At 40.1% G+C, this 27,302-nt stretch overlaps 1 protein-coding gene and 12 non-coding genes across 13 annotated transcripts in view; 12 read left to right on the top strand and 1 right to left on the bottom strand.

Moving 5' to 3' along the window:
- Positions 1 to 13,411, bottom strand: part of LOC108895698 (LIM domain-binding protein 3-like) — a 48,862-nt gene extending 35,451 nt beyond the window's left edge. Inside the window, 2 exon segments of the mRNA XM_051076571.1 lie at positions 12,972 to 13,187; positions 13,353 to 13,411. Coding sequence (XP_050932528.1) covers positions 12,972 to 13,067 — 96 coding nt within the window. The 5' untranslated portion in view covers positions 13,068 to 13,187; positions 13,353 to 13,411.
- On the top strand, positions 233 to 306 carry trnat-agu (transfer RNA threonine (anticodon AGU)). Its single transcript has one exon. It is a non-coding gene; the product is annotated as a tRNA-Thr (tRNA).
- On the top strand, positions 576 to 649 carry trnat-ugu (transfer RNA threonine (anticodon UGU)). The gene has a single exon. It is a non-coding gene; the product is annotated as a tRNA-Thr (tRNA).
- On the top strand, positions 983 to 1,056 carry trnat-ugu (transfer RNA threonine (anticodon UGU)). Its single transcript has one exon. It is a non-coding gene; the product is annotated as a tRNA-Thr (tRNA).
- trnat-agu (transfer RNA threonine (anticodon AGU)) lies at positions 1,356 to 1,429 on the top strand. The gene has a single exon. It is a non-coding gene; the product is annotated as a tRNA-Thr (tRNA).
- On the top strand, positions 1,635 to 1,708 carry trnat-agu (transfer RNA threonine (anticodon AGU)). The gene has a single exon. It is a non-coding gene; the product is annotated as a tRNA-Thr (tRNA).
- On the top strand, positions 1,987 to 2,060 carry trnat-ugu (transfer RNA threonine (anticodon UGU)). Its single transcript has one exon. It is a non-coding gene; the product is annotated as a tRNA-Thr (tRNA).
- trnat-ugu (transfer RNA threonine (anticodon UGU)) lies at positions 2,394 to 2,467 on the top strand. Its single transcript has one exon. It is a non-coding gene; the product is annotated as a tRNA-Thr (tRNA).
- On the top strand, positions 2,768 to 2,841 carry trnat-agu (transfer RNA threonine (anticodon AGU)). The gene has a single exon. It is a non-coding gene; the product is annotated as a tRNA-Thr (tRNA).
- trnat-agu (transfer RNA threonine (anticodon AGU)) lies at positions 3,047 to 3,120 on the top strand. Its single transcript has one exon. It is a non-coding gene; the product is annotated as a tRNA-Thr (tRNA).
- Positions 3,399 to 3,472, top strand: trnat-ugu (transfer RNA threonine (anticodon UGU)). Its single transcript has one exon. It is a non-coding gene; the product is annotated as a tRNA-Thr (tRNA).
- Positions 3,806 to 3,879, top strand: trnat-ugu (transfer RNA threonine (anticodon UGU)). Its single transcript has one exon. It is a non-coding gene; the product is annotated as a tRNA-Thr (tRNA).
- On the top strand, positions 4,180 to 4,253 carry trnat-agu (transfer RNA threonine (anticodon AGU)). The gene has a single exon. It is a non-coding gene; the product is annotated as a tRNA-Thr (tRNA).
- Positions 13,412 to 27,302: the final 13,891 nt, after the last annotated feature.

Here is a 27,302-nt window from a genome sequence, read left to right as displayed (position 1 = left end):
ATGTAATGCAAAATGTTCATGTTCACAAATGTTTCACTACTGCAACAGTTGTTTGTTTCCGATGTGGGCTGGACACTTGTGTGTGCATGACACAATAACTAACTGCTGCTGCAAAAAACATGTGAATGAAAACAGCTTTATTGGGAATACAGCTGTATCAAAATACTGAATATGATCTTGGTGGGTGCCCTGCTCAAGGATCCTTCTGAGAGTGGCTGAAGGGCAAATAACAGGTGCTGTGGCTTAGCTGGTCAAAGCGCCTGTCTAGTAAACAGGAGATCCTGGGTTCAAATCCCAGCAGTGCCTTTAAGTAAAGGTGTGCTGCATCCATCTCAAAGAATTTTCCTTAGACTTAATGCAACCTGACTAAAGGAAAAGATGTGAGGAGAATCTTTCAGCTCTTCATTGTTTGTCCCTCCTCATAAATGAGCTTCTAACTTTCTCTGAGTAATTATTTTCCCAGTAAAACTGTAATTTCAACAATATATTCTCACTGCAGTGGTCAGTAACATGCTGAGCTTGGTGAAAGCCTTGCTAAAGGAACCATTTGATAGTAGCTGCAGAACAAAAGAACAGGCGCTGTGGCTTAGTTGGTTAAAGCGCCTGTCTTGTAAACAGGAGATCCTGGGTTCAAATCCCAGCAGTGCCTCTGTAAAGTTGTTTCTTACATAGCAGGAATTTAGAGATACTAACAAACCTTACAGTATCAGTCCTATATAGAAACAAACTTATATATTTCAAAACAGGAGTAAACAGGAGATCCTGGGTTCAAATTCAGCAGTGCCTTTAAGCAAAGTTGTGCTTAATCCCCCTTACGCATTCCACCTCAAAAATGTTCCCAAATGAGCTTATAACTTTCTCTCAGAGTGATGATTTTAGAAATAAATATATCAATTCAACAAAATAGTCTCACCACAGTGACCAGTAACACTGAATGCATTGCTAAAGGAACCTTTTGCCAAGGGATACTATAAAACCAACAGGTGCTGTGGCTTAGTTGGTTAAAGCGCCTGTCTTGTAAACAGGAGATCCTGGGTTCAAATCCCAGCAGTACCTCTTCAAAATCACATTCCATGGGACAGGAATTTAGAGATATTAGCAAATCCTGGAAGGATCAGTTTAGTATTGTGAACAATCACTTACTTAATTTTGAAATATATTTCTTCATTTTCAAATAAAGCAACACTTTGAGTTTCTTCTTAGTCAACCCAGATCAAACAGTTGGATAGACTTTGAAAAACCATCCAAGAAACATCTTGGTTTTGCACAGATACTTTCACAAATCAAAATCCACAAGCTCAGATTTGAGTAAACTTAATGAAATTAATTTAGTAAAATATGAAAGCAAAAAAACAGGTGCTGTGGCTTAGCTGGTTAAAGTGCCTGTCTAGTAAACAGGAGATCCTGGATTCAAATCCCAGCAGCGCCTTTCTGAAGTTACTCCTTCCTCCTTGAGTAAACAAGGCAATAACTGAGTGCCCAAGGTATAACTTTTTGGACAAACTTTGGCTACTTTCCATACAAGACAGTCAACAGTATTGCCTGGAGAGCATGGGGTCAAGTCAGTAACATGCTGATCTTGGTGAAAGCCTTGCTAAAGGAACCTATTGACAGTGGCTGGAACAAGAAGAACAGGTGCTGTGGCTTAGTTGGTTAAAGCGCCTGTCTAGTAAACAGGAGATCCTGGGTTCAAATCCCAGCAGTGCCTTTAAATAAAGTTGTGCTGCATCTATCTCAAATGATTTGCCTTAGACTTAATGCAACCTGACTAAAGGAAAAGATGTGAGGAGAATCTTTCAGCTCTTCATTGTTTGTCCCTCCTCAGGCAGGACATAAATGAGCTTCTAACTTTCTCTGAGTAATTATTTTCCCAGTAAAACTGTAATTTCAACAATATATTCTCACTGCAGTGGTCAGTAACATGCTGAGCTTGGTGAAAGCCTTGCTAAAGGAACCATTTGATAGTAGCTGCAGAACAAAAGAACAGGCGCTGTGGCTTAGTTGGTTAAAGCGCCTGTCTTGTAAACAGGAGATCCTGGGTTCAAATCCCAGCAGTGCCTCTGTAAAGTTGTTTCTTACATAACAGGAATTTAGAGATACTAACAAACCTTACAGTATCAGTCCAATATAGAAACACACTTATATATTTCAAAACAGGAGTAAACAGGAGATCCTGGGTTCAAATTCAGCAGTGCCTTTAAGCAAAGTTGTGCTTAATCCCCCTTACGCATTCCACCTCAAAAATGTTCCCAAATGAGCTTATAACTTTCTCTCAGAGTGATGATTTTAGAAATAAATATATCAATTCAACAAAATAGTCTCACCACAGTGACCAGTAACACTGAATGCATTGCTAAAGGAACCTTTTGCCAAGGGATGCTATAAAACCAACTGGTGCTGTGGCTTAGCTGGTTAAAGCGCCTGTCTTGTAAACAGGAGATCCTGGGTTCAAATCCCAGCAGTACCTCTTCAAAATCACATCCCATGGGACAGGAATTTAGAAATACTAACAAATCCTGGAAGGATCAGTTTAGTGTTGTGAACAATCACTTACTTAATTTTGAAATATATTTCTTCATTTTCAAATAAAGCAACACTTTGAGTTTCTTCTTAGTCAACCCAGATCAAACAGTTGGATAGACTTTGAAAAAATCATCCAAGAAACATCTTGGTTTTGCACACATACTTTCACAAATCAAAATCCACAAGCTCAGATTTGAGTAAACTTAATGAAATTAATTCAGTAAAATATGAGAGAGAAAAAACAGGTGCTGTGGCTTAGCTGGTTAAAGCGCCTGTCTAGTAAACAGGAGATCCTGGATTCAAATCCCAGCAGCGCCTTTCTGAAGTTACTCCTTCCTCCTTGAGTAAACAAGGCAATAACTGAGTGCCCAAGGTATAACTTTTTGGACAAACTTTGGCTACTTTCCATACAAGACAGTCAACAGTATTGCCTGGAGAGCATGGGGTCAAGTCAGTAACATGCTGATCTTGGTGAAAGCCTTGCTAAAGGAACCTATTGACAGTGGCTGGAACAAGAAGAACAGGTGCTGTGGCTTAGTTGGTTAAAGCGCCTGTCTAGTAAACAGGAGATCCTGGGTTCAAATCCCAGCAGTGCCTTTAAATAAAGTTGTGCTGCATCTATCTCAAATGATTTGCCTTAGACTTAATGCAACCTGACTAAAGGAAAAGATGTGACCAGAATCTTTCAGCTCTTCATTGTTTGTCCCTCCTCAGGCAGGACATAAATGAGCTTCTAACTTTCTCTGAGTAATTATTTTCCCAGTAAAACTGTAATTTCAACAATATATTCTCACTGCAGTGGTCAGTAACATGCTGAGCTTGGTGAAAGCCTTGCTAAAGGAACCATTTGATAGTAGCTGCAGAACAAAAGAACAGGCGCTGTGGCTTAGTTGGTTAAAGCGCCTGTCTTGTAAACAGGAGATCCTGGGTTCAAATCCCAGCAGTGCCTCTGTAAAGTTGTTTCTTACATAACAGGAATTTAGAGATACTAACAAACCTTACAGTATCAGTCCAATATAGAAACACACTTATATATTTCAAAACAGGAGTAAACAGGAGATCCTGGGTTCAAATTCAGCAGTGCCTTTAAGCAAAGTTGTGCTTAATCCCCCTTACGCATTCCACCTCAAAAATGTTCCCAAATGAGCTTATAACTTTCTCTCAGAGTGATGATTTTAGAAATAAATATATCAATTCAACAAAATAGTCTCACCACAGTGACCAGTAACACTGAATGCATTGCTAAAGGAACCTTTTGCCAAGGGATGCTATAAAACCAACTGGTGCTGTGGCTTAGCTGGTTAAAGCGCCTGTCTTGTAAACAGGAGATCCTGGGTTCAAATCCCAGCAGTACCTCTTCAAAATCACATCCCATGGGACAGGAATTTAGAAATACTAACAAATCCTGGAAGGATCAGTTTAGTGTTGTGAACAATCACTTACTTAATTTTGAAATATATTTCTTCATTTTCAAATAAAGCAACACTTTGAGTTTCTTCTTAGTCAACCCAGATCAAACAGTTGGATAGACTTTGAAAAAATCATCCAAGAAACATCTTGGTTTTGCACACATACTTTCACAAATCAAAATCCACAAGCTCAGATTTGAGTAAACTTAATGAAATTAATTCAGTAAAATATGAGAGAGAAAAAACAGGTGCTGTGGCTTAGCTGGTTAAAGCGCCTGTCTAGTAAACAGGAGATCCTGGGTTCAAATCCCAGCAGCGCCTTGTCTTGAGTAACTCTAAGTCAAAAATTATAGACTTTCATAATGAGCAGAAGAGGTTCTTCTTGACCTTTTAAATAGGAGCTTGACTGAAAATAGAAACTCAATACCCTCTGAGGAATACTGTAAAATGCAGTCAAAAGCAGAGTTCAGGAAAGAAAGGATGAGATTGGTTTTATCTTAGCTGATATTAGGCTCATTAAAATATGTCCCAATTGGCCCTGATACCAATACCAATATTTTTTTGGAATATCTCTAGTACTAACAAATGAGTTGTTTATTTTTCTTACAATTACAAAAGTTTCAACTTCTACTATTAAGGTCAGTAGTAGACACTAATTTATCTTAAATGCTAATTTAATATAGACTAATACAAACTTCAGGAGCATGTTTGGCTTTTACTAAAAGATCCATGATAGAAACCCTGCCTGAGATACAGAAGCTGTTTGAACTGCAGTTACACCGGAAGTGATGTCAAGACTTCCACGACCCTCTGTAACTGTAAAGCGAAGTTAAAAATGTGAATGTGGAGTTTATTATACACACAGACCTGACAGCAGAGACTCTCTAGGTCTGTAACAGTAGATGTGACAAGAGACAGATGAGCAGTGGGGTAACTGATAAGACCTGTGTGTGTGTGTGTGTGTGTGTGTGTCTGCAGGCTCACTGACCTTCAGAGGCTAAAAACAGCCTTCTGCCTGTCAGCAGCTACAGCCGCTCACTGCCACACTGCAGGCCTGTGTGTGCAGAGGCGGCTGTTGGTACAGTGGCAGTGTAGGGTGCTGTAGCGCAGTGATACGTTACATTAACTTGCATTTTTTACTGCTCATGTCACCTTGAAAATTTGCAATTTGTTGCACTTTCCATAGCTTGTTGGCTAAGGTGCACTCTCAAACCTAGTTGTTTTGCATTTTTGTGATCATGTTATCTCTCTTTGTGGTTGATTTATATATGTTTATGGTCATTTTGCATCTCCTTGGTGTCTTTTTGTATGTCCTTATAGTCGCTTCCTACTCTTTTGTGTCTTTTTGGTGACTTTTAGCATCTTCATGTCATTCACTTTCCCACATGAAATGTTGACAGTCTCTTCAAACAGAAGTTCTAGCCCAGCTAGAGCCCCCGGACCCCTGGGATTGTGCTTGGTAGGCCCAGTTAGTAATCTATCCATACCTACAGATATCCTGAGAACAGACATAATCATCCCTTCTGTAACAGGCAGCATTATGACATAAACTACCAAGTGATATCTACAAAACTCAAGATCAGTCCTGCACTAAAGATCTCAGTGGGTGTACTGCAGATCTTATTTGGGGCTCCCTGCTGTCAAACCGTTTCAGGTAGATCCTGTGTGGCTGTAACAGCATACAGCGGGATCAGGAAGCTCACTGAGAGCTGAGTCAGACTTGTGTGCTACAACAGGGGTCGAGTTTCAGAGAGCTTGGCTTTCAGGCAGACTGTAAAATTTTATTAGAACAGCTCAGAACGACGCTCAGCTGTACATCAGCTGGAAAGCAGACTGATCTGGATGGACAGAGACCGTCATACACAACATTTGACTGATGATGTTACATCAGGCAATAATACCTTAAATATTCAGTGTTACTATTGGGACCAAAATCAAAACAGTAGCCAGTATGTCTCACTGATATGAAAATACATGTATCATGTACCACCAGTGACAATAGACTACAAAACCACACACAAATTATAGCAGTGAGGGATTTTTAAAAAGCTTATCAGAGTGAAAAGATGTCAATTATTTGAAAATCAAGGCACAAACAAATGCTATGAAAGTGGAGCTTAAATTAATCTAGGTGCATGTTCCTGAGTGGTTGTGGCTCATTCTGGCTTTTAGTATTTGATCTCTTACTTTGTTTATTTATTTGATATCTAAGCAGCACACCTACAAATAAAGCAGCACAGTTTAACTTCAGTGCTCTACAATAGTGAAATGAAAATATACCACAGAAATAAGTAGAAGACGTTTTATATTTTTGGTCTGTTCTGTTTTAATGATCTCTTGCTGCTGCAGAAAATTACAGGATTCATGTCTGAAAGGTTCCAAAGCTCAGTAAGCTCAGTCCATAAACTCTCCTCTTACTGTTTCCTCTTTCTGTTATGAGTGTTGTACTCTTCAGAACCACAAACACTGCTGCACAACCTCAGAGCTTGTCTGACATTTCAGTCAGCCTGCAGCCACATGTGGCTCTTTTGGAGAAAATGTCAGTCTGTTTAATGGCAGAGTCGAGGAATATGGCAGAGAAATGAATATGCAGCAGGTCAGTGCAGCAGAGCTGAGAGAAAAACTGCTGGAACATAGCTGTAATGGTGTTATCAATAATAACAGTAGCAACGATCTCAGCACCAAATATTACTATTATTACTACTACTACTAACAATAATAATAATAATAATAATGAAGAAAAAGACATTTCCTAAGGATGATAATGAGAGTTGAGTAGTTGTGGCAAGGGCAAACAGACAAAGGGCAGTCCAGTCACATGCTAGATTTTGACCTTCAAATTTCAGTGGTGAAGATAAAATACTGAGAAAAGCAAAGGTGGAATTCAACTAACTGCATTTATTCAGGTCATGTACTTGAGTATAAATCTGATATACTTAGACTGTGAGTATTGTATTTTATGTAAAAAAAATGTACTTTTTACTACACTACATACATTATACATATACATATACTAATTATAGTTACTTTATGATACAGTACTATCCTAGTCTAATCTACCCAGTTGTATTCAATTTAATTCCATTATTTATATAGTGTCAAATCACAGCAGAAGCTACCTCAAGGCACTTCATATAGAGCTGGTCTGGACTGTATTCTTTAGATTATTATATTTCAAGAGCGAGACCCAGAGGTCTTTAACATGACCACCACTAGGCGACTGTGGCAAAGAAAAACTTCCCTTTAAGAAGCAGAAACCTCGAGCAGCACCAGACTCAGGGTGGGCAGCCATCTGCCTCCACCGGCTGGGTTGAGGAAAAAAGATATGAAGTACATTCATGAACTACAACATTAAAATGGTCTTACATATATGAGTTTATGATAAAAAATAATAGAATATACTATAATAATATAAGACTTTGGAGGGAGCCATTCTGCATTATGACTAATTTTATTTTTGATACTTAAAGAACATTTTGCAAGTAATACTTATACTTTTACTGACATTCTGAACACAGGGCTTTTAGTTGTAATAGAGTGTTTTGGTAAAGTATGGATCTGAGTGGAAAATTAAAAGAGCAGACCAGGAAAGTGAAAGTCAGTGTAGATTCTCCTCTAAAGGCAGACTAGCGAAGTTTCTTTTAGTACACAAGAAAAGGAAATTAAATCCTGTTCAGTCTGACATCCGAACGTTTTAATTCACTGCCTAAAGGTAAACTTTATCTTCCCATCAGCCCCTGCTGGTTTCAGGTTGGTGCCGCTCAGAGGCCATCAGCTTCGCCTTTCACTGCTTCAGCCTCAAATCATCCCAAACTCCTGGACCTGACCTCAGACTAATCCCTGCTGAGATACTGGGAGAATTCGAGTGTGAGAAAGAAGACATCACTAACCTCTGAAGTCATTTTGCTGTTAATATATTTGAAAGGGTGAAATGAGGCAGCAACACAGCCAGAGTCAGAGCAGGATGGAGGGGGAGTGGGGCCACAATTAATTGTTGTAAATCTGCAACTCCATTTTCACTGTTAGATCATCATCAGTGTACTTTTTCTAAAACACTTTTAAAACAACTGTGTGTGATCAAAAACACATTTGGGACATATCTGATCACGATCACTTGAGTAGATTCTCACTTCTTGTTCTTACTGAATTTATTCTATCCAATAGAAAATACAGGCATTTTCACATCATAAACTTTGAGATCACTGCTGAAAGTCTCATCATCTGATCCAGCAGTCACTTATCTGGGGGCATTTCTTAACCTTTACTAGACAGTTGAGGCATGAAAGGAAACGAGGGACATGATCATTCACGTGGAGTGATGTTTGTGTCCCCCTGATGATTCTAAGTTCATGTTCTTTTAGCTCTGTTTTTGGTCTCTACCAGCTCCTGGTTGGAAATATCAGGCTTGGCTGCTAAAGAGTGGTATGAGTGGGGGGCGATTCAGCTGGTAATGGGCTAAACTTGGAAGAAACATACATTCACATGTACTGTAAATCTAATGCTGATTTTCTTCAAACCCCTCAAGCAAAGAGATGTAGATTGGGTCTGTTTTGTCCTCATCTGCCTGTTAATCCTTCTTTTTTATCCCTGCTCCCCGAACCTGCTGCTCTGAACCTCTGAACCTGCGGAAACAATGAACAGCGGAGCCCAAAGGGATTATGGGAAGCGTCCCCTGTCCCTCGCTCATCCAAAAACTCCCTGGCTCTGTCAGAAAGCCGTCAGTGCCAGAAAACGCAGCGTAAATCCATTGAGCGAGCGCGACTGCTGTCATAATGACGGCAGATTATCACCACATGGCACCGCACACAGAGATGGAAATATTTTTCAAACAAAGCTCAGGGTTTTTGATATTGTGTGTGTGTGTGCGTGTGGGCTTGTGTTTATTTCCATCTTAACATATTTGTAGTGAAAGGCTGCAGATTTATGTGTGTGAACATGTGACTAACAGGCTTTTCTGCTTCAAACACACACACACACACACACACACACACACACACACACACACACACACACACACAGATTTACAGTAAAAAACTGACAGGACAAAGCTGTGGTGGATAGGGTATTTTTGGATGATTTAAATCAACAACAAAAAATGTCTTTGGGACTTATTCTGATGGCTGACGAGCAATGACCAGTTTTGGTCTTGTGCACTTCTTGCATGTGGATCGTGGCTGACCAGCCAAACAAAATGAAAACTCTATGTAAGCCTCTGTATTCTCAGTGCACCCTACATGTGTGCTTTTAACCATGTAGTTTTTTAACCTACAGTTACAGCGAGGAGGCTCCACACTGGTCGTTACCCCTTAGTCCTAGAGTGACGTTCAACACTTGACGCTTCCAACTATCACAAGCTAATATTACCTAGCAACCTTAGCTAGCTAGCCAAACAGTCATGACATTTAGGAATAAGGCATACAGGGCATACATGAGCCACTGCGCTGGTGGGCCAATGGACTGTGGGTGTTCTGGTAAGTTTTATCCATTCATTAGCTATACTGGTTATCCTTGGTTGTCAAAGGAAAGAGAAAGCTGGAGAGCTGGAGCCAATCCCCACTGACATTGGAAAAAGTGGAGGTTCACCCTGGACAAGTTGCCTGTCTATCACAGGACTGACATATACAGACAAACGACCACTCACGCTCACATTAACACCAAGATAAATCCCTATAAAATGACAGAATGGACAGAGATTGATCCAAAATATCCAAACGTCAGACCAAAACATCAGCATTTTTTAAATACACATAGTCTGGCAACAGTGGCAAGGACGAAGGCAGCTCTGCTGGTAGGGAAGCCAGTCCTGGCCAGAGCAGTATCAGCTCTAGAGCCAGCATGAAAATAGAGCCCTGAACCTTGTTGAAAATACATGTTTCCTCTGACATGGTGCATTTACCCTCCCTTTTAAAAGAATGATTTGGGAGGATGGCAGACAGGGCATTGCCACCCACCTGTTTTTATGCACAAATTGAAAATTTGCTGTGATAAAGACACTGGAAAGTTCTAAGTGGATAAAAAGCAAAAGGGAAACAGACTTAGCAAATTAACGCTGATGCACATGAAGCATGACGAGAAGAAAACATGAGATCTGTGTGGAGCGATGTGGAGCCTTCCTCACATTCATACATGAAATAAACAGAAATGTCAGATTTCCATCATTTTGACATTTTTCCATTCAGCTCTTGGTGCTGATGTTCTTCTCTCACTGTTTGGACTCATCTCTTACTGTCAATATGTGACGTTTGGTGACCAGTAAAATCTGTTTCACTGTAAACAGCTGTGGTCTGTCTCCCAACGTGGCTGTGTGATGATGTAATGGAAAACTATGAGCCACAGAAAGAGACCGAAAAGGACAGAGAGAGCAGAGGGGAAGCACCTCGTCAGCTGCTCCTGAATGACTGAGCCTGCTGTCAGTATGTGTGTGTGTGTGTGTGTGTGTGTGTGCGTGTGCGTGTGTGTGTGTGTTTGTGTGTGTGTGTGCGTGTGTGGTGTGTGTGTGGTGTGTGTGTGAGAGAGAGCACGAACAGCTGCTGGATGTCATTGTGTTGCTTTAGCATGACGTCCAGCCAAAGACCACCAACTGAAGACAGACCCCTGATCAGTTCACTGATCTCATTCTGATTACTTAATAATCAAATCTGCACTGATTCTTGATTGATTGATTACATCTTTATCACAGCACCAATTAATGCATTGGTTGTTTAACTTGAACTGAGCAGCAACAGTCGTACTAGCAGTCACTGTCTAAAGTAGTAACAGTAGTAAATTTCAACACAAATTAACGTGCAAATTCAGACTCATAGGACCCAATGGAAAAGACGTGCTTTTTCTTTTTTCACAATCAGAAAGGCTGAAAGTCACCATCAACCCTGAGGTTACACGCTCAACACAAACACACCTGCAAGCCAACAGTATGAGCCAAAAAATATTGATGATGCCACTAAAAGTTAGTATTAATGGATTTTGTAACTCCTATTGTTATTTCATCTTACTTTTATTTATGGGATAACTATGCTCTAAGTTTTTGTAATGCTTTAGGGGATGGGCAATGGGTATTGTTTGTTTATATTTGTTCACATTTTTGGCAAATAAGCACAATTAAAAGTTGCAGAATCAGCTGGTAAATAGTAGCTCCTCTTTGCAGTGCACCCATGGATGTATAGACAAGAAGAAAATATAAAAACCTGATGATTCTACAGTTATAAGGAGCATCATTTTTTATGATTTCAAAGCAGATTAATAGATGTTTATTCACAAGGGACGTTTGATATAAGTGGAAAATGTGAGGCACACTGAATCTAAAAATACATGTTTAATGTCTGTGAGTTCAGACTTGACTCCAAGGACTGATGAGATGTTTGATGTAGATTGCAGCAGTCAGGTGCTAAGTGTTTTAAAGCATCTTAATCACCTCCAGCAGCTGTGTGTCACAGCCACTGCTTCAACTGCTGACTGTGTCTGAGCGCTTAAATCATCAGCCCAACAACAAGGTGTGTTGTTTTCACACCTGTCTCTTCCTCCTCATACAATATCTTCGATCTCTCTCTCTCTCTCTCTCTCTCTCTCTCTTGCCTTTTTAATAAGGCTTCACCACTGTTTACAATGTATTTACATTTGTTGTGCCTCCACTTCTTCTGTGCAAAGTGGAGTGACAATAATGTTTGTTAACGGCACACTCAATAATCAAGTTTTTAATATACAGTGCCAGTTTTCAATATACCTAATTATGTCACTTTTCCAGTGTGAACTTATCACAAAACTTTGCAGATGTGTAGGGTTATATTGAGTACAGTCTGTTTTCAGTGGACCAGTACAGAATAACATGCAGCAGATAACAGAGTCAAACAACTGTACCTCTTATCTCTCGATGTGTTGACGCTCCCTGCTCTTCAAACCTTAAAACATATTTCCATCATCTACTCAGGTCAATATCTGACCCTCCTTCACTAAAGCATGGCTACATATATAGTACTCTGCCAACAACTTTCCAACGCGTGTCCTGACCACGTCAAAGCACAACGTCTGCATCACATCATGTCTGTTACTTTATTGCCATTTCAATATGTCAGGTATGTGTGTGTAATGGACAAAGCAAACAGAGCATTATTTCCTTTCAGGCATTTAGCTGAAGCTGTTACCCAAAACCGCTCACAGAATGAACCTCAGTGCCTAAATCATCAACAAGCAGCCAGCAGAGAGAAGGTTAAAGGTGAAGGATCTCAGCATCCTGACAACAGATGCAACAAATTCTCCTGTGAGCCCAGGACTCAAGAAATGCAGAGTGAGGCAGTAGAGGCAGAGAGAAGAGGCAGAGGAGTGTTTTCTCTCTCTCTGTCTCTGTCTTTTCATTCCTGCTCTGTCTATTCAGAGAGACGAAGCTGTGAAACCAACACCAGCTCCAGTTTTAGGCCTCCAGCTCTGCTTTCGGCTTCCCTGACAAGTCCTGGCAGCCGTCACGCCCTGCGGGGGCCACGGAGGACCGGTGGGGGTCACAGGTCTCGCCCAGACAGGCTCCACATACTGTTCATCTCACAAAGCCCAACTTTTGATCAAGAAACCAACAAGCAAATGACATGAGAAGAGGAAAACAGCAGTCGCAGGTTCTAGAGCCAGCTTTAAAGCACTATACCACTATTTTCCAAAATTTGGGGTTTTTTTGCATGTCCACTCTCTGGGCAGTCATTTCCATTCATATCAGTAAACTACCCCATATTTGAAAATAATCCATTTCATTGAACTGCATCTGGTTCTGTGCAAAATGCAGATTTATTTAAGCATTTTTCAAGTTTGAGCAAACTGATTTTCAGATCAGACCAAAATGAATGAAAACCAACTGCTGCCTCCAACAGTAAAACCCTTTGGCTTTCAGGATGCCACACCTTGTTCTTTCTTGTTTCAAGATACAGTCAGTAATTTCTAGAAAACTCCTGATAGCAGCTCATTTCTATTTGAAACAGACTTTAGAGACTTATCTGGTCTAAAATATGATGGTATACGTTGGAAAATCACCACCAAAAATCACTAACAGCACTTTCTTACCCTGGAGATGGTGAGTGGCATGTTGAAGTCCTTGCCCCCCTGCAGTCTGAAGCCCCAGGGGCCGGGGCCGGGCAGCGATACAGTGTAGGTACTCATTCTTCCAGGTAACTAAAAGATCCTCCGAGACGGACGGCGGTGATTAAACCAAAAAAATTTTTTTTAAACCCCACAGCAGCTGAAGGGATGGGATGGGATGGGGTCGGCGCCGAGTAGCCTCTGAAAGGAGATGGAGAGACGGCTATCAGACAGGTGAAAGATGGAGAGACAAACCTGAAATGAAACTGAAAACTGTGTGAAATGCAAAAACCAAAACTCTAAAAGAAGGACAAGAAAGAGTTGGAGAAAAGAAGAAGCTGAGAGAGGAGAAAGAAGAGGACTTGCCTGCTCAGACGAGCTGAAGTGACAGCCTAAGAATAGCTAGAGATAGCACTGTGGCATTGTGGGGGGGGGGGGGGTGGGGGGGGGTGGAGGGGTGAGGCCGGGTGAGGCAGGGCAGTGGGGGGAGGGGGGGAGTTGAAGGGAAAGGAGGGGGGGTGGACTTATATGGCGTGAAAGGGGACACCTGGTATGTCAGGCTCGCCGTGATTCACTGGGGCTAATATAGACCCAGCAGATTCTTCTAGACTCGCCCCCCTCCCTTACCCTCACTCCCTCACCCCATTATGCCCAGGGTCTCCCTTGGACCCAATCAGGGGCGATGCCAGGAAACATCTCATTATCTCTGCGGTGATAAGAGCTGAAACAGAAAGGGCACGAGCTAAGTGGCTCCGATAGCCGAAAGGTCAGCAGCAGATGGGCTGTTACAGCAAAGTCGCTGGTCCAAATTCCCCCCACACATCACTGCTGAAGTTCCCTACAACAAGGCATCAACACACAGGATGGTGTGTTTGGGACTGAGTCAAATAAACTACAGCATGTGTGTGCTCATGGTAATGAAGAAGCATGTCACCCAGAGTGATGACAGTCAGCTCTGTCTGTACAGTAACAGATGCATGTTAGGTTAATGGTCTTTTATTTTGGCAGGTGTTAACAACAGGTGAGAATTTCCTGAGACAGACAGACACACACACACACACACACACACACACACACACACACACACTCTTTCTCTCTGCTGAGTTGTCAGCATGTGTGAGGTTTCATGAAATGACTAAAGGACCGTTTCTCTGTGTCTCCTTACTCTCCTCTAAGTTGTTTAATCAATTATTTGGTTGACAGGAAATTAACTGGAAATGTCGATTATTTATTTTATCAGTGATTTATTGATTTTTTAAAAAGTGGCAAAATGTCTCTGACTTTGAAAATGTTAATATTTGCTATTACTTTTTGACAGAAACTGAATTTCTTTGGTTTTTAGACTGTTGGTCGGACAAAATGGATACTTGAAGACATGGCCTCAGACCCTGGCATTGCTCTGCCCAATTACTGTGAATCATCTGGATAAAACACAGCTGTATTTATGAACACACACACGAACAGAATACAAACTACAATAACAAATGTCTTCAAACTACAATAAATACATAAATAAATAAACTTTGAATCAGGGCAACAACATTAGGGAATGAAGGGTCAACCTCAGCTGACAATTTAGTAGTTCATATTTACTGTTGGTCTCTACCAACTCCTGAGGGAACTATCTGTCTCTTTAGCTGCTAAATGCTCCACTATGTTCACCAACTCTAACTGTGTCTGTTGGATGTTTGAGTTTTGGATGTGGGAAAATCTGCATAAAGACCAAGAGCAACAGAAACCCCTGTGGATGAATCACAGTTGGATCTGTGTTGTGGGACCAACAGGTGTCCAGTGACCTACCTGATCAGAAGGCCCAGCTGACTGACAGCTGTTCGGATTCTGACAGACAGGAGAGGGAAAACAGAACTCTGTTATTTACATATATTAATGTGCTGGCTTCAGCAGTAAGGAGGGCATTCAGCTCCTCTGCTGAGACTGACAGGCTGATCCTAGAGCAGCCTGATCTGCTCAGCCTGTTATATCACCAGCTAAGTTTAGACACCTTTGTCACAGAGAGGAATCTGATGGAGGCACCTAGAGATAGTGCTGGAAGAGAGTATTCCTAGCATGCATGTGACCAATACACTTTACAAAAATTGTTTTAAGGTCAAATAAGTCATGATTTTACTTCTTAAAACTTTACAGAATGTTTACATGCAGTGTTACCTAATAAAACTCATATGATTGAGGTTTAACAAACACACTGAATGTATTTCTTTCCTCATTTTGTAAAGCCAATTTTTGGATTACTTGAATTTGTGCATTTACTTCTGCTAGTTCAAAAAAAATTCACAGTTGACACTGCATTTCCTTGGGTTTTAGGCAATACACTCGTCAAGTTTGAAATTGATCGGAATAGCTGTTGTCGAGAAAATAAAAATACAGACAGACAGAGATTTCTCTATTTATAGTTAGATGTTCACTTGCTAGCAGTCTATTTCTACATTGCCTTTGTTGGTGCATTGCTATGTTTCTTGGCATGTCACCCACTGTAATCATGGATGTTATTGTTTATGTGTACATGACAATAAAAACAAACATTTTCTGACCTGACAACAGTACATCGCTCTTCCAAAAATAAAAACAACAAGGTCTCCATCCACCCTTGTCTCCTCCCTCTGTGGACATTTGTAGCATATAATACTGTTACACTGTTCCCTCCTTTGCTGACGAAGTTATTACAGCTGCAGGAGGGTTTTGTCACTTGAACATAAACATATGTTGCTGATGCCCAATTGAAGAAATGAATAACGTGCTTCCTTTTTTAGTAGGAGGGTCCTAGCATTGGTGCATGTGCTATTTTGTCCATATTAATTATGTTATGAGTATGAATTTTATGAGATACATTATTTGATGCTATTTTGGGGTGCACTATCAACATCTGGCAAGGAAAATGACAAAACACAACATGAGGACAGGCAGTCTGTTAGTTGGTCGGTCCAACACTTGCTGCTCCTCAGAGAACACTTTAGATTTTAATGACTCTGTAATCTTTTGTTTAGCACCATCATCTGGACAAACAGTTTATTCAGTTCAAGAGATGTGGACTGTAATTACTGCTGTCAGTTCACTTCATTTCGGTGAACTGGTTCAAGTTTAGAAAACGAACTGAGTCAACTTGATGGCACGATGTGATTCACCGCCCACTGGGCTTCATTGAGAGCGGTGAGTTGAGGCAAAACCATTCACAGTTATTCGAGTAGGGTGTTAGAGTGTGTGTGTGTGTGCGTGTGTGTGAGAGAGAGTGAGTATTTGATGAGAGGGGATGGTGGTGCGATAGTGGATCTCTCTCAGCATTAATAACACACTACTGACCTAAGAGCACTTGTGAATAGTTTGTCATTTTAAACAGCTTCTTAATGGAGCTGTCTTGTTAAGTTAAAGGTCAGCTCAGTAAATGATACAGACATGGACATGCCCTGCTGTTGTGCACACTGTCTAATATGTGTAACACATGTATGCATATATACATGTGGAGGGAGGAGGGGGGCCCAACAATGGGAAAATACTGACACACAAGTCAAAGTCCTGCATTTAAAAAAGTACAAATACGAGTACTATCAGTAAAATGTACTTAGTGTCAGAAAAAGAGTACTCTGAACACAAACAGCTCAACTCATGAAGATCTGAAATGTGACAAGGGGCCCTAAATAAAGGCCACAAACCATTTGACCCGTTGTATTAATCTTTAACAGTGTGCTGTATTTTAAAATCTTATCAAACGTCTTCCAATGTATTGTAATCTGATATCCAATACAGTACTAGAGTACATGTACTTACTTACTTTCCACCACTGCCTGTGTTTAGGATAGGGATATATATATAATTTTCATTCATTTAAGAATAAATAGGTAGCTGCTACAATGTAAGATAAAGGAGTAGGTCGACATTTAAAAGTTTAAAAAAAGGCTGCTTAACACGGTAATCCCACCATGCAAATGCAAAACTAATTATTACATGTTGAAATGAATCTTTAAATTGCCTATAAATGCTGCAATGACCAGTAACAAAAGAACAAAATCGGTCAATAACTATGTGAAAGTATTGATTAAAATCTGCTAAATAAAGGCCCCAAACATCATATTAATGCTAATAAAAATGTTCTGTTCTTCTACATAAACGCAGACATGTTATATGACTCTAGTGAAGACAGTCGTAGCCTGTCTCAGGTGATCTGCAGACACCGCCCACCTGCTCCTGCTGCCTCCCGCACTCTGCTCCGCCCAGCAGGCCCGCTCAACGCACGTAACTCAGTGAACACAAATAAAAATAAAATAAAATAAACATACCCCTAGTATCTGAGCGTCTAAATCTGCAGAGCTAACTTCAGGCCTGACAACTAAGAAGCTGCAGCCTCAGCGAGTGAAAGTTGCCGGTGTGACCCTGCCGCCGGCGCCGTGAGCCGGGCGGGCCGTGCAACTTGTTGCCGGTTGGCGGTGATAGTGATGATGAAGATGAAGGGATTAGACAGGAGAGAGCAGAGGAAGGCGGGCAGAAACCGATTGGAAACAGGTAGAGAGGTAAATACCTGCCGCCGCTGTTTCTCTCCCTGAAGCTCCGTGAACCGTCACAGGCCGACCGGCACTGCCAGCGGTCCGCGATCCAGGGATCCTGCTCCGGTCCCCGGCCCGGGCAGAGAACATGAGGGAGGCCGAGGGGGAGAGGAAGGGGGGAGGGGGGTGTTAACGGTGGATTTTCATTAGCAGGGTTTTTATTTAAAGAGGCAGGAGTCAGTGAGCAGCAGCCTGAGAGACTTCAGAGTCTGACAGGTGAAAAAGTGAACTAATGACTCTCTTTAGAGGAGTCCTCTGTTCTATAATTTACAATGATGAGTTGTATGAATTGTTAATCAATGAATGCTGAGTAAAAGTGTTATTTTGCTCACGTTTAATCTCAGTTCATTTGTGTGTTTTATTTTACCTTAAGCATCAATATTTACTAATAAAATGACAAAAACGTAAACAATATACCTAATATAGGTCAAGTGCATTTTACTCACCGAAACTGCTGATTATTTGTAGACAAATAAAAAAAACTGCTTCTTCGGACATTCTCAGCCCTACAGCGAATTAAAACTTGTGCGAGAAATACGACTGGGCAGACTCGACTCTCAGCGTTAGCCTAGCATTAATTTTAAATTACCGAGGCCTGCACTGTTGGTTCTGAAGGCCCTAAAGAAGATTTCTGTTAACTTGCCAACACGGGACTGAAATCTGATTGGATAAAAGCTCTAACATAAATAGACTGTATTGTAATATACCAAGACAAATTCCTTGTATGTGCAAACCTACTTGGCAATAAAGTCTGATTCTGATTCTAATGGAAGCAGCATAGCCAAGAGACTATTGGAAACAATTTAACACATATAGTATTAGTGGGGGGAAAATAAATAAATAAATATATAAATCAGTGATTGTGACAGTGTTTGTGATAAATCAGTGATTGTGACGGCCCACCACTGATATGTGTGTGTGTGTGTCTGTAAAAAATAATTTCTGTCTCTGCTGTGATGAAGGCACAAATGAAGGCATTCAACAGTGAATAATAGATATTTATTTAGAAAAATAAATAAGAGCAACACTGAAGTTACAAATCTACAATAAATCATCTTCAGTCTTTCAAAACAGAAACTTTAATACACAAGATTACTACTACATCAAATACCTGCATTTATGTTCAGTATCATCACACTGCTGTGCGGTTGTCAGAGATTTACTGCATTATAGTACTGCTGTTGTATTATACTTTTCTTTCTGCCATTGGATTCCAGGAGGAATGATTAGGACAGTTTTTAGGCAGATACATAATACTGCTGCCGAAAGAAAGGTTTAACAGTTCAAATACCTGGGAGTGAATGTAACATGTATTTCAAACTCCAACCAAAACCATCAAAGTATCTTGAAAGTTGTATTGGGGATGGATAATCTTACCGTTAGTTTAGCTGCTTAAGTGGTTTGGTTTAGTTTACTGGTGGTTTATCCCCTGAACCATTTTGATTAAGTTTGCTTTAGCTGAGTTTCACTTCACAGCTGGTTTGGAAATGCTTTAATTTAGATTCTGCTTAGTCAATACTTGCCAATAAAACACTTTGTATCAACAGCATACAGCATAATACCAGAGTAAGGTTAGCTAATGACTCAATTTAGCCACTAGCCACAGCTGCTTGGCTCAGATTAGCGAACAGTTTGGTTGAGTTGCTGCAGCTTTTTATTTGCTTAGTCTGTTAATCGGGTTTTGTTCAAGTTAAGTCACGGTTTGTTGACTTGGTTGAATTGATGAGAATTTCTCTTTCAGCAAAGAACTGTAGTTGAGTTGATGTCTCTGTGCTATTTTGTGAAAACATTCAATTAGACTTTTGGAGAATGTACAGTTAACTTTACACAGACCAACAGGTCAGATTAGCTTTTCAAGAGCTGTATTACAATCAACAATTATATCCCTTTACAAGCCTTGTACACACACCACCAACATCACAATCACATCCCACTATACTGCCCTTCAGAAACATATACACGTTAAATATGTAATAAAGAAGGAAAAAGAAACACCAACAGAAAGAAAAGCACAAACTGAACAACACCAGGACTCAGGGAAACTTTTGGAAACATTAAAAAATATTGTGTGTCTTAACAAAAGTGCGTTTGCAGGCTTCAGGGCTTCCAGGATTCACTGAGATGAGGAAAAACTTTTGAATTAGTTCAAAGAAACAGTCTGACATTTTGGAAAATCCTGTTGATTGTCATTGTACCCAGATATTATCCAAATCCGCATGGAATCAGCTTTTATCTGTGTGTTCAGTGCTTAGATAATATATTCCAACTGATGGTGAGAGAACTTCCCAAAATATCATGAGTTTTATTTAAAAACTGTATCTCCTCACTTGAATCTGGCAGTTACCTTCCATGAAAAGTCATCTTATCAGATATTCCCCTTTTTCCAGGATCCTTCTATCTGAAACAAGGACTTGTAGGTAGAATGGGAGATAAAGGACAAAGGTGTTGTCGTCTGATAACTACTAGTTCTTTAAAGGACAACTTGTATTTTTGAACCTTTGGCATTATTTTCCCATGTTTTGGCGTGTAAATGATTGATACAGACAAAAATCATCTTTGCAGTATTGAGCAAGAACGATATACTTGTTCTCTGTGAGGTGGAGTCTGTTAGCAATATAAAGCAATGTTTCTGGTAAGGTCTTTCATAAAAGGTCTATTTCTTTGAGAATCCTATCCATAATGTTATAAGACACTTATAATAGTAAAACAAGCACTTTAGTGGATGTACTTTGACGTAGACAAGTGCCCAAATGGATTACATTGCAGACACTGTTTGCAGTGAACAGGTACACCATTCTTGCACAATATTGCACATCCCAATCAATCATTTACATCCACATCATGGGAAAAAAGGGCCTAGCTTTAAAAAATACCAGAGTTATCATTTGATGTTGGAAAGCAGAGTTTTCTGTTTGGTAGTTTCTGTTTGTTGTTTTCACTCACCAGTGAACAGGCCAGCAGCCAGGAGGATAAACTACACTGAGCTGAAACGTTACTGTCTGGTAGAAAACAGAATTTCCGGTTATCACGCTGCTATGATTTGGGACTGATTATTGTGGTATATTTTGGTATCTTTATGGGCAGGTTTGCTTCAATTTTTTGGAAGGAAATCCTCGTGTTGATTCAGAGTAAATGTCCAAAACAGTGTTCATTATTGAACTTTTTGTAAAAAAAACTATCCGCTGTGCTGTGCTGTTCATATAACAGCACATTATAGATTGTAATTTATACCCAAGCCATTCACTAAACCACTCCCATCTTACTGATGCTACACCTTTCATTCTCTCTACTCTGGCACATGTTCAGTTTATGGTGGAAATGGTGGCAGATTTAGTCAAAATTCCTAGTATTTTACAACTGGCCCTTAATTTCAAACAGTAGGCAAAAGCAGCTTTGCATTTGTAGTAAGGGGCTGTCAATTTTCTGAAGTGTCACAAGCAGATTTTGTCAGCTATAGCTAGCAAGTTAATGAAGTTTATGTAAATTCCATAAATTGGTTGATGAACACTTTAGTTTCAAACTTCTTTAAAATAAGAATTAATAATTATTTAATTGGATTTTGTAAAAGCATCTTAAATATACACTTTATGGCTACATATATTCCTACTGTTATCAGACTGTTACTTTGCTGACAGAGGCTTAGTGAATGGTAAGTTGGCAGGCTTTTGATTTTCAAATTTTAAATTGGGCCCTGAATTTGGGTTTTAAATAACACATTAGTCCGTAAGTTTACTCGCAGAGAAGCAGAAAAACTTTCAGCCTGTCACTTCACTCTGTAGAGAACTGAGCTGGAATAACGCAAAAGAAACAGATCAAAAGAAATGGACAACAAGAACACAAACAGGACACTACAGGGTTTGTAGAAAAAACGCAAAATGCGCTGCTAAAAATCTCAACACGCACAGTCATTTCATAGTAATACTGAGATTTTCCTGAAACATGAGAAAACGTTTTGCTAAAGGGCTCAGGTACTTTCACCAAAGAACATCACCTGAAGAAAAAAACACACAAAACACTAAAAGTTGTTTTTTAAACCCTATGTTGGTTTGCATCTACCTGAATCTGGGATGAGGGGCAGGATCAGGAAAATAATTTTCTTTGGGTTGAACTTATAGTAAAAGAAAAAAAAAAACACCTCAGATACTTGTTTTCCTTCAGTGCAAGGGGCATTTTCATATTACATAGCAATCTGAGTCAAAGTTAAAGGTCCTCTACAGGATTGTACAGGCCCACAGGTGTTTTCACTTTTGCCTGATTAGACCTCTTCTCAGTTGTGTGGCTCTGCACTGCACTAAGTTGTTTGTATTATCCATGCACAGTGGTCTAATTAGCCAGAATGACTAAAAGCACCTGTGTGTGTGTGTGTGTGTGTGTGTGTGTGTGTGTGTGTGTGTGTGTGTGTGTGTGTGTGTGTGTGTGTGTGTGCAGGGCCTTTAATAACAGATGTATCAGCTTTAGTAGCTACACCTGATATTTCAGTGACTCAGATCCACACTTAATCGCCAGTCAGGTAAATCTACTAAACAGTTCAAACTCAATATCAAACTCAAATTAAGGCCAAAACAAGGGGGGTAGTACATGGTAAGTGTCCAAGCCACCAGGCCTTTGCAACCTTGTTTTTGTTTTAACACAAAGCTGCTTTCAGTCTGAACATCCACTAAGATAGAGGGATACTGGGAGTAGTGACCTGTCAAAGGTGACAAAGGGGAAGCATGTTCAAGCTTCAACAAGGTGTTAAGTTGCTCTTCAAGTGATAATGTATTCATTGGAAAAAAGCTCAAAGTTTAGACATCTCAGTCTCAGTCTAAGATCTGTGTTGTAGTTAAAACTGAAATCAAAAGGGCTCAACGAGAGCTAAAGACAATTTCTCTCTCCCTATGAGCTGTAAGAACACTGTCAGAAATTTAGAATCTAATTAATTCCTCTGATGGCTTTGTTTGTCTCTGAGTTTCAGGTGAACCCTTCAGGCCTGTTTGAACTCTACATTTCTAAATATCTGACTGGACATGAGCTGATCAGATGGCTGCAGGTGATTGGCTGCTGGAGTCTACCCTGAGCCTGCTCCTGTGTTGCTATTGGCTCTTTTGGTGCGGGTGGAACGTGAACCATTTCGTCCAATGGGAAGGAAGGGGCTGGACTCAGAGGTGATAACGATGCTCGGGATTCTGCCAATTGTGCCTCTCATCATATGTCCATCTGCAAAATCCCCACTCTGTCGAACAGGAAAACAAAATTATTATATCATTGTTTTATTCTAATAATTATTTTTGCTTTTAACTTATTAAGATGAGGAATAACTGAAAAACGTAACAACAAAAAAAAGGATGGTAGCATTTCGATTTTGATTTGAAAAATAAAGTTTTTAGCCATGCAGTCAGTGTGGTTATAGTTAGTTGGTCGGCTGGTCCACGACTTTGGTCCAGACTAAAACTGTGATGGATTGTCTTGGAATGTTGTACTGACACTCATGGTATCTAGAGGATGACTTCTACTGACCTTAGGCAATCCTATGAGTTTACTTTTGGCTTTTACAGAAATGTCTCAACAACTATTGGATGAATTGTGATGAAATGTGGTTCAGACATTCATGTTCCTCTCAGGATGAACTGAAATAACTTTGATCCTCTGACTTTCCTTGTGTGTGATTTTATAACACTGAAGACAGTTTTACTCACACCTGTTAGTGTTTCTTGACCAGCCAGACTCTTTTATGCTGAGTTAACAGCTTAGCACTAAAACATTCATTGCCTGGTATATCGACTTCATAAAAACATAATAGTTTACAGCCATTCTCATTGAAGCAGCACTCAGGCAAAACAGTACTTTGAGCTATGTGCTGAGTCAGTTTGTAACATCTTAATGTTTAGAAGGTATAATGTTTACCATGTTCATCATCTTAGTTTAGCATGTTAGCACACCCAGCTGTTTTAGAAGGAAATCCACTGTGCAGCTGAAGATCATGATATTTAGTATTAAAACAAAGTTTTGGACAAATGAAAATTACATCCTGATGATGGCACTAGATTGAAAGTCAAAGGATCACCCACCAGAATCTAATTATGGTTTATTAAGATGTGGATCTTATTTTGATGGATTTATCCATTATCAGGAACAATAATATTGTATTCATCAACTTAATATCTGAAAAAGGAAAGTCTAATGATGGTCAGCCAGAACTATTCTTTAATAAAGTTAAATTAAGACACAGCAGTGTGGGTAAGACCTTCTCCACTGCTTTTTTTAAAGGGAGAACAAAGAGAAAATTCATTGAATGTCCTGTTTTTTGTGCTGTAGTGTAGTGAATAAATGAACTGCTGGACACTACTCACATTTGGGATGCTGCCACGTTCCCCGACTCCTACCATGGAGAAATCAGTGTCATAGGATGTCTGGAAAACAACACAAACCAATGTAAGCCCACAAAGATGGAAGTCCTCTCAACACTTCCTGTCACACTAAATACCATATATTCCAATATATATTCCAATATTCCTAAATTAGATTTTAATCAAATTTATCATCCTCGGTGAGGCAGGCAGGAAACCAGCGGACCATTCATCAAACTCATCGCTAATCAATTACCTTGAATTTTAATAAATGTCAGAATTCAGTCATTGATTAAGATCAAAAGGAAAAGAGGATTTTCTAGGCCAAGCTGAAAACACATTGAGCAGATTAAAGAGCACAAAAACAAAGCAGCAGATTAACGTGAACATTGGAGTTATGAAAAAAGACACAAACAGCCTCAACTAACCCACAAAATGCCCTAGAATCCTTCCCACTCCTCCTCAGGTGACCCCTCATGTCCTCATCCCTGGCTGAATGTAATGTTAATAATCTACATGAAGGGAAAAATGTCTTCTGAAACAGGGTATCTTGCTGCGGTGATCTGCTGTTTAATCCTTCTCCTGCTGTCTTCATACTGTCTGAAGGTCGACCAGGACAAACTCCCCGCAGAAAATATCACATGATTTTAAATTTTGAAAAAATCCAGTCCTGTGGCAAACCAATGATGATGAAATCCAGGGATGTGACTGGCAGGTGAGAGGGGTTTACCTTCTCGAAGATGCCTGAGTCGTTGCTCTTCATCTTGGACTTGAAGCTGGATGAGGGTTTGAAGTCGGGGAGTTCAGTGGTGTCTCTGCTGATGTCACAGGAAACCTGGCGGCTGGCTGGTCTGGAGCCCATACTGGACAGATCAGCCTCTGTGTCTGTCAAACCCTGCACAAGAAAACACACTCTTTGATACACACAGTGGTGTACACACACAAACCACAGGACACACACAACTGAGTATCTCCCTCAGAGGAAATGTATTTCTCATCTCCTGCTTTATCTTTCTTTTGTAAATCAGTGAACATGCTTTCACAACTCCAACAGATCTGAGCGTACCGATTCACTGTCGGAGGCGGAGGAGAGACGGGACTTGCCGGTGCTCTGCCGTCTGAACTGGCTGCTGATGTCAGAGGTCTGGCTGGTCACAGTGGAGCGGCGCGTTGACATGAAACTGCTGCTGGTCGAGCGGAGGTCGCGAGGATGAACACAGAGCAAGATGCCAAGACATGGGATGTACTTAGCTAATGCTATCCTGGAGTGAGAGAGACAGGGAGACCAGCAGTTTGACTCTGGCTGGTGGTTCAGGTGCAGATGTTACCACTGGGCAAAGGAGTCACATGCCTAGGTCTCTAAACTAAGGGCATCATTCCACCTTAAGAGGTGGAGAGCCCCTAATAGCTATAGATGCTTTACATAGAATATACTGTAGAATTCATGTTACGACTTATATATGCTTACAATACCCTCAAAGTGCCTTTTTCTCACCTTGTCTGTGTTTTTCTCCCCCAGACTACAGATGAATGGAATGTTCCTAACTATACTATACCAGTGTACATTTCAAAAGAGAAAAGAAAGTTAGTCAAGAAGGCAGTCATACCAAAACTCCTAAAAGTAGACTGTACTAGTTTTTTCCCCCTGGACTGGGCTGTACCAGCTGTCTGTAAATCTTTCACTAAGTTTGTGTGTTAAGTCATTCTCAGCATCGTCGGACTGGCTGCAACATAGATGAGCTTGCATTGAAAAATCAATGCAGTTACAGTTTACATGCCCTATTAGTCTCTTTGTTGGGCCTCTCTGCATTCTAAGTGTGCATGAGAGCATGTGCGTTCAAAAACCATGCTCACTGGGTAATAGCTGTTTTTACAGTTTGTGTACATACTAAGCAAGTGAGATACAGCAGGTTAATCAGTGAGCTATGTCGTGCATTGATGTTCTGGACATTGGTGCATAAATTGCCAGGAACACTTATTGTTTTTTATAATCTCTGGGAACAGAGACAGGGATTTTGTTCTTCATATTTTCGAGTTTGAAAAGTGATGTATTATTGTAAGGTCCTGACCTCACTTGAATTGAACTGAACCGATGATAAAAGATATTTTAAAAAAGTAACTGCCATAGCACAGTCATAGTCTGTTTAGAAAAGTTTGCCTGGATTTAAAAAACCTGCATATACACTCCAATTCATTCTAATGGTGTAAAAACGCTATAAGGCTGTGTTCCAAAAGACACAGAGTTAACAAGAGTTATTTCTTTAACTAGTTTCTTTAAAGTGTCTATCCTTCTAAAACTAACCATGTCATGTTATGAACTTTGAATGAAAAGCACATACAGCTGAAACTTTGTGTTATCAAACTTTCATTGGTACTTTTTGTTTTACTACAGAGTAATGAATTGAGTTATTTCTTTTAAGAGGTTCTAGCATCAAAGTAGAGTCAGTTTATTATCTTCTTTGTTGTCATGGTGAACTCTTTGCCTTTCCTTCATCATGATGCTGTTGTATAAAACAGACATGTACAATTATATAAGATGTTTTCTTTTCATCCTGCAGCTTTAAAGTCTCTTAACAATCAAGGTCAGGTGTCCTGCATTAAACCATCGCGTGTGTGTGAGTGTGTATGTGTGTGTGTGTGTGTTTAATTCTGTCCAGCCCAGTTAACATTCAGGTTAATTGAGCAGCAGTTAGATCAGCTGAGGTGTTAGAGCGCTTTCGGCAGCAGAGCTTTCTCTGATTGGATCGATTCTCGAACAGTGTGATGGTTAGCTGAGCTGCAGTCACGTTAGCAGAAGGAAAACAGGAGAATAGGCGACGCAGCAGGCAGGTTCGCTGATTAACATTTTGTAGAGCTAAAGGTCTTATGTAAGGCACTAGTACTGACTGGTTTCCATTGGTATTCAGATGTAGATTCAGTGGAAGAAAAGAAGACCACGGGGAGCAATCTAACAACTCTGCATTTTAGGGGAAAGGAGAGATGAATTATACTCCAGTATCACATATTTTTCTTACAGGGTACAGCAGTGAGGAACAAAAATGAAGTTTTGGAAAAATGGTGTATCATGTATTTTCTAGGTATTTTCCTAGAAACTTGGAAACTGCAAATTACAAGGTCTGCACAGTTTGGTACAAATTGTAGGGGAGATGGATTTTTTTTAGAAGTCTGCTATTTCCTAATAGTCTCTTGAAAGTTTCCTGGAAAGAACCATGTAGTTTGATACTATGGGAAAAATAGCAGTTTTAGTTTAGTTACTCAATAATTTATTGGAAACTTCATTCTTCACTGATGCTGAATTGTTTGTTTGTGTGTAGACACAGTTCCTGTTTTACATGTTTAGCTCACCCCAACCGACTGACCCCAACTGATCACTTTCTATCATGCATATAATTGGTAACTTCAGGAAACTTCTTAAGAGACTTAAAGAAATTAGAATT

Source organism: Lates calcarifer, linkage group LG16_LG22 (genome assembly GCF_001640805.2).
Source record: "Lates calcarifer isolate ASB-BC8 linkage group LG16_LG22, TLL_Latcal_v3, whole genome shotgun sequence".
Taxonomy (NCBI): Eukaryota; Metazoa; Chordata; class Actinopteri; family Centropomidae; genus Lates; species Lates calcarifer.
Note: the sequence above shows the minus strand (reverse complement) of the source record. Positions and strands in the feature narration are given on the sequence as shown.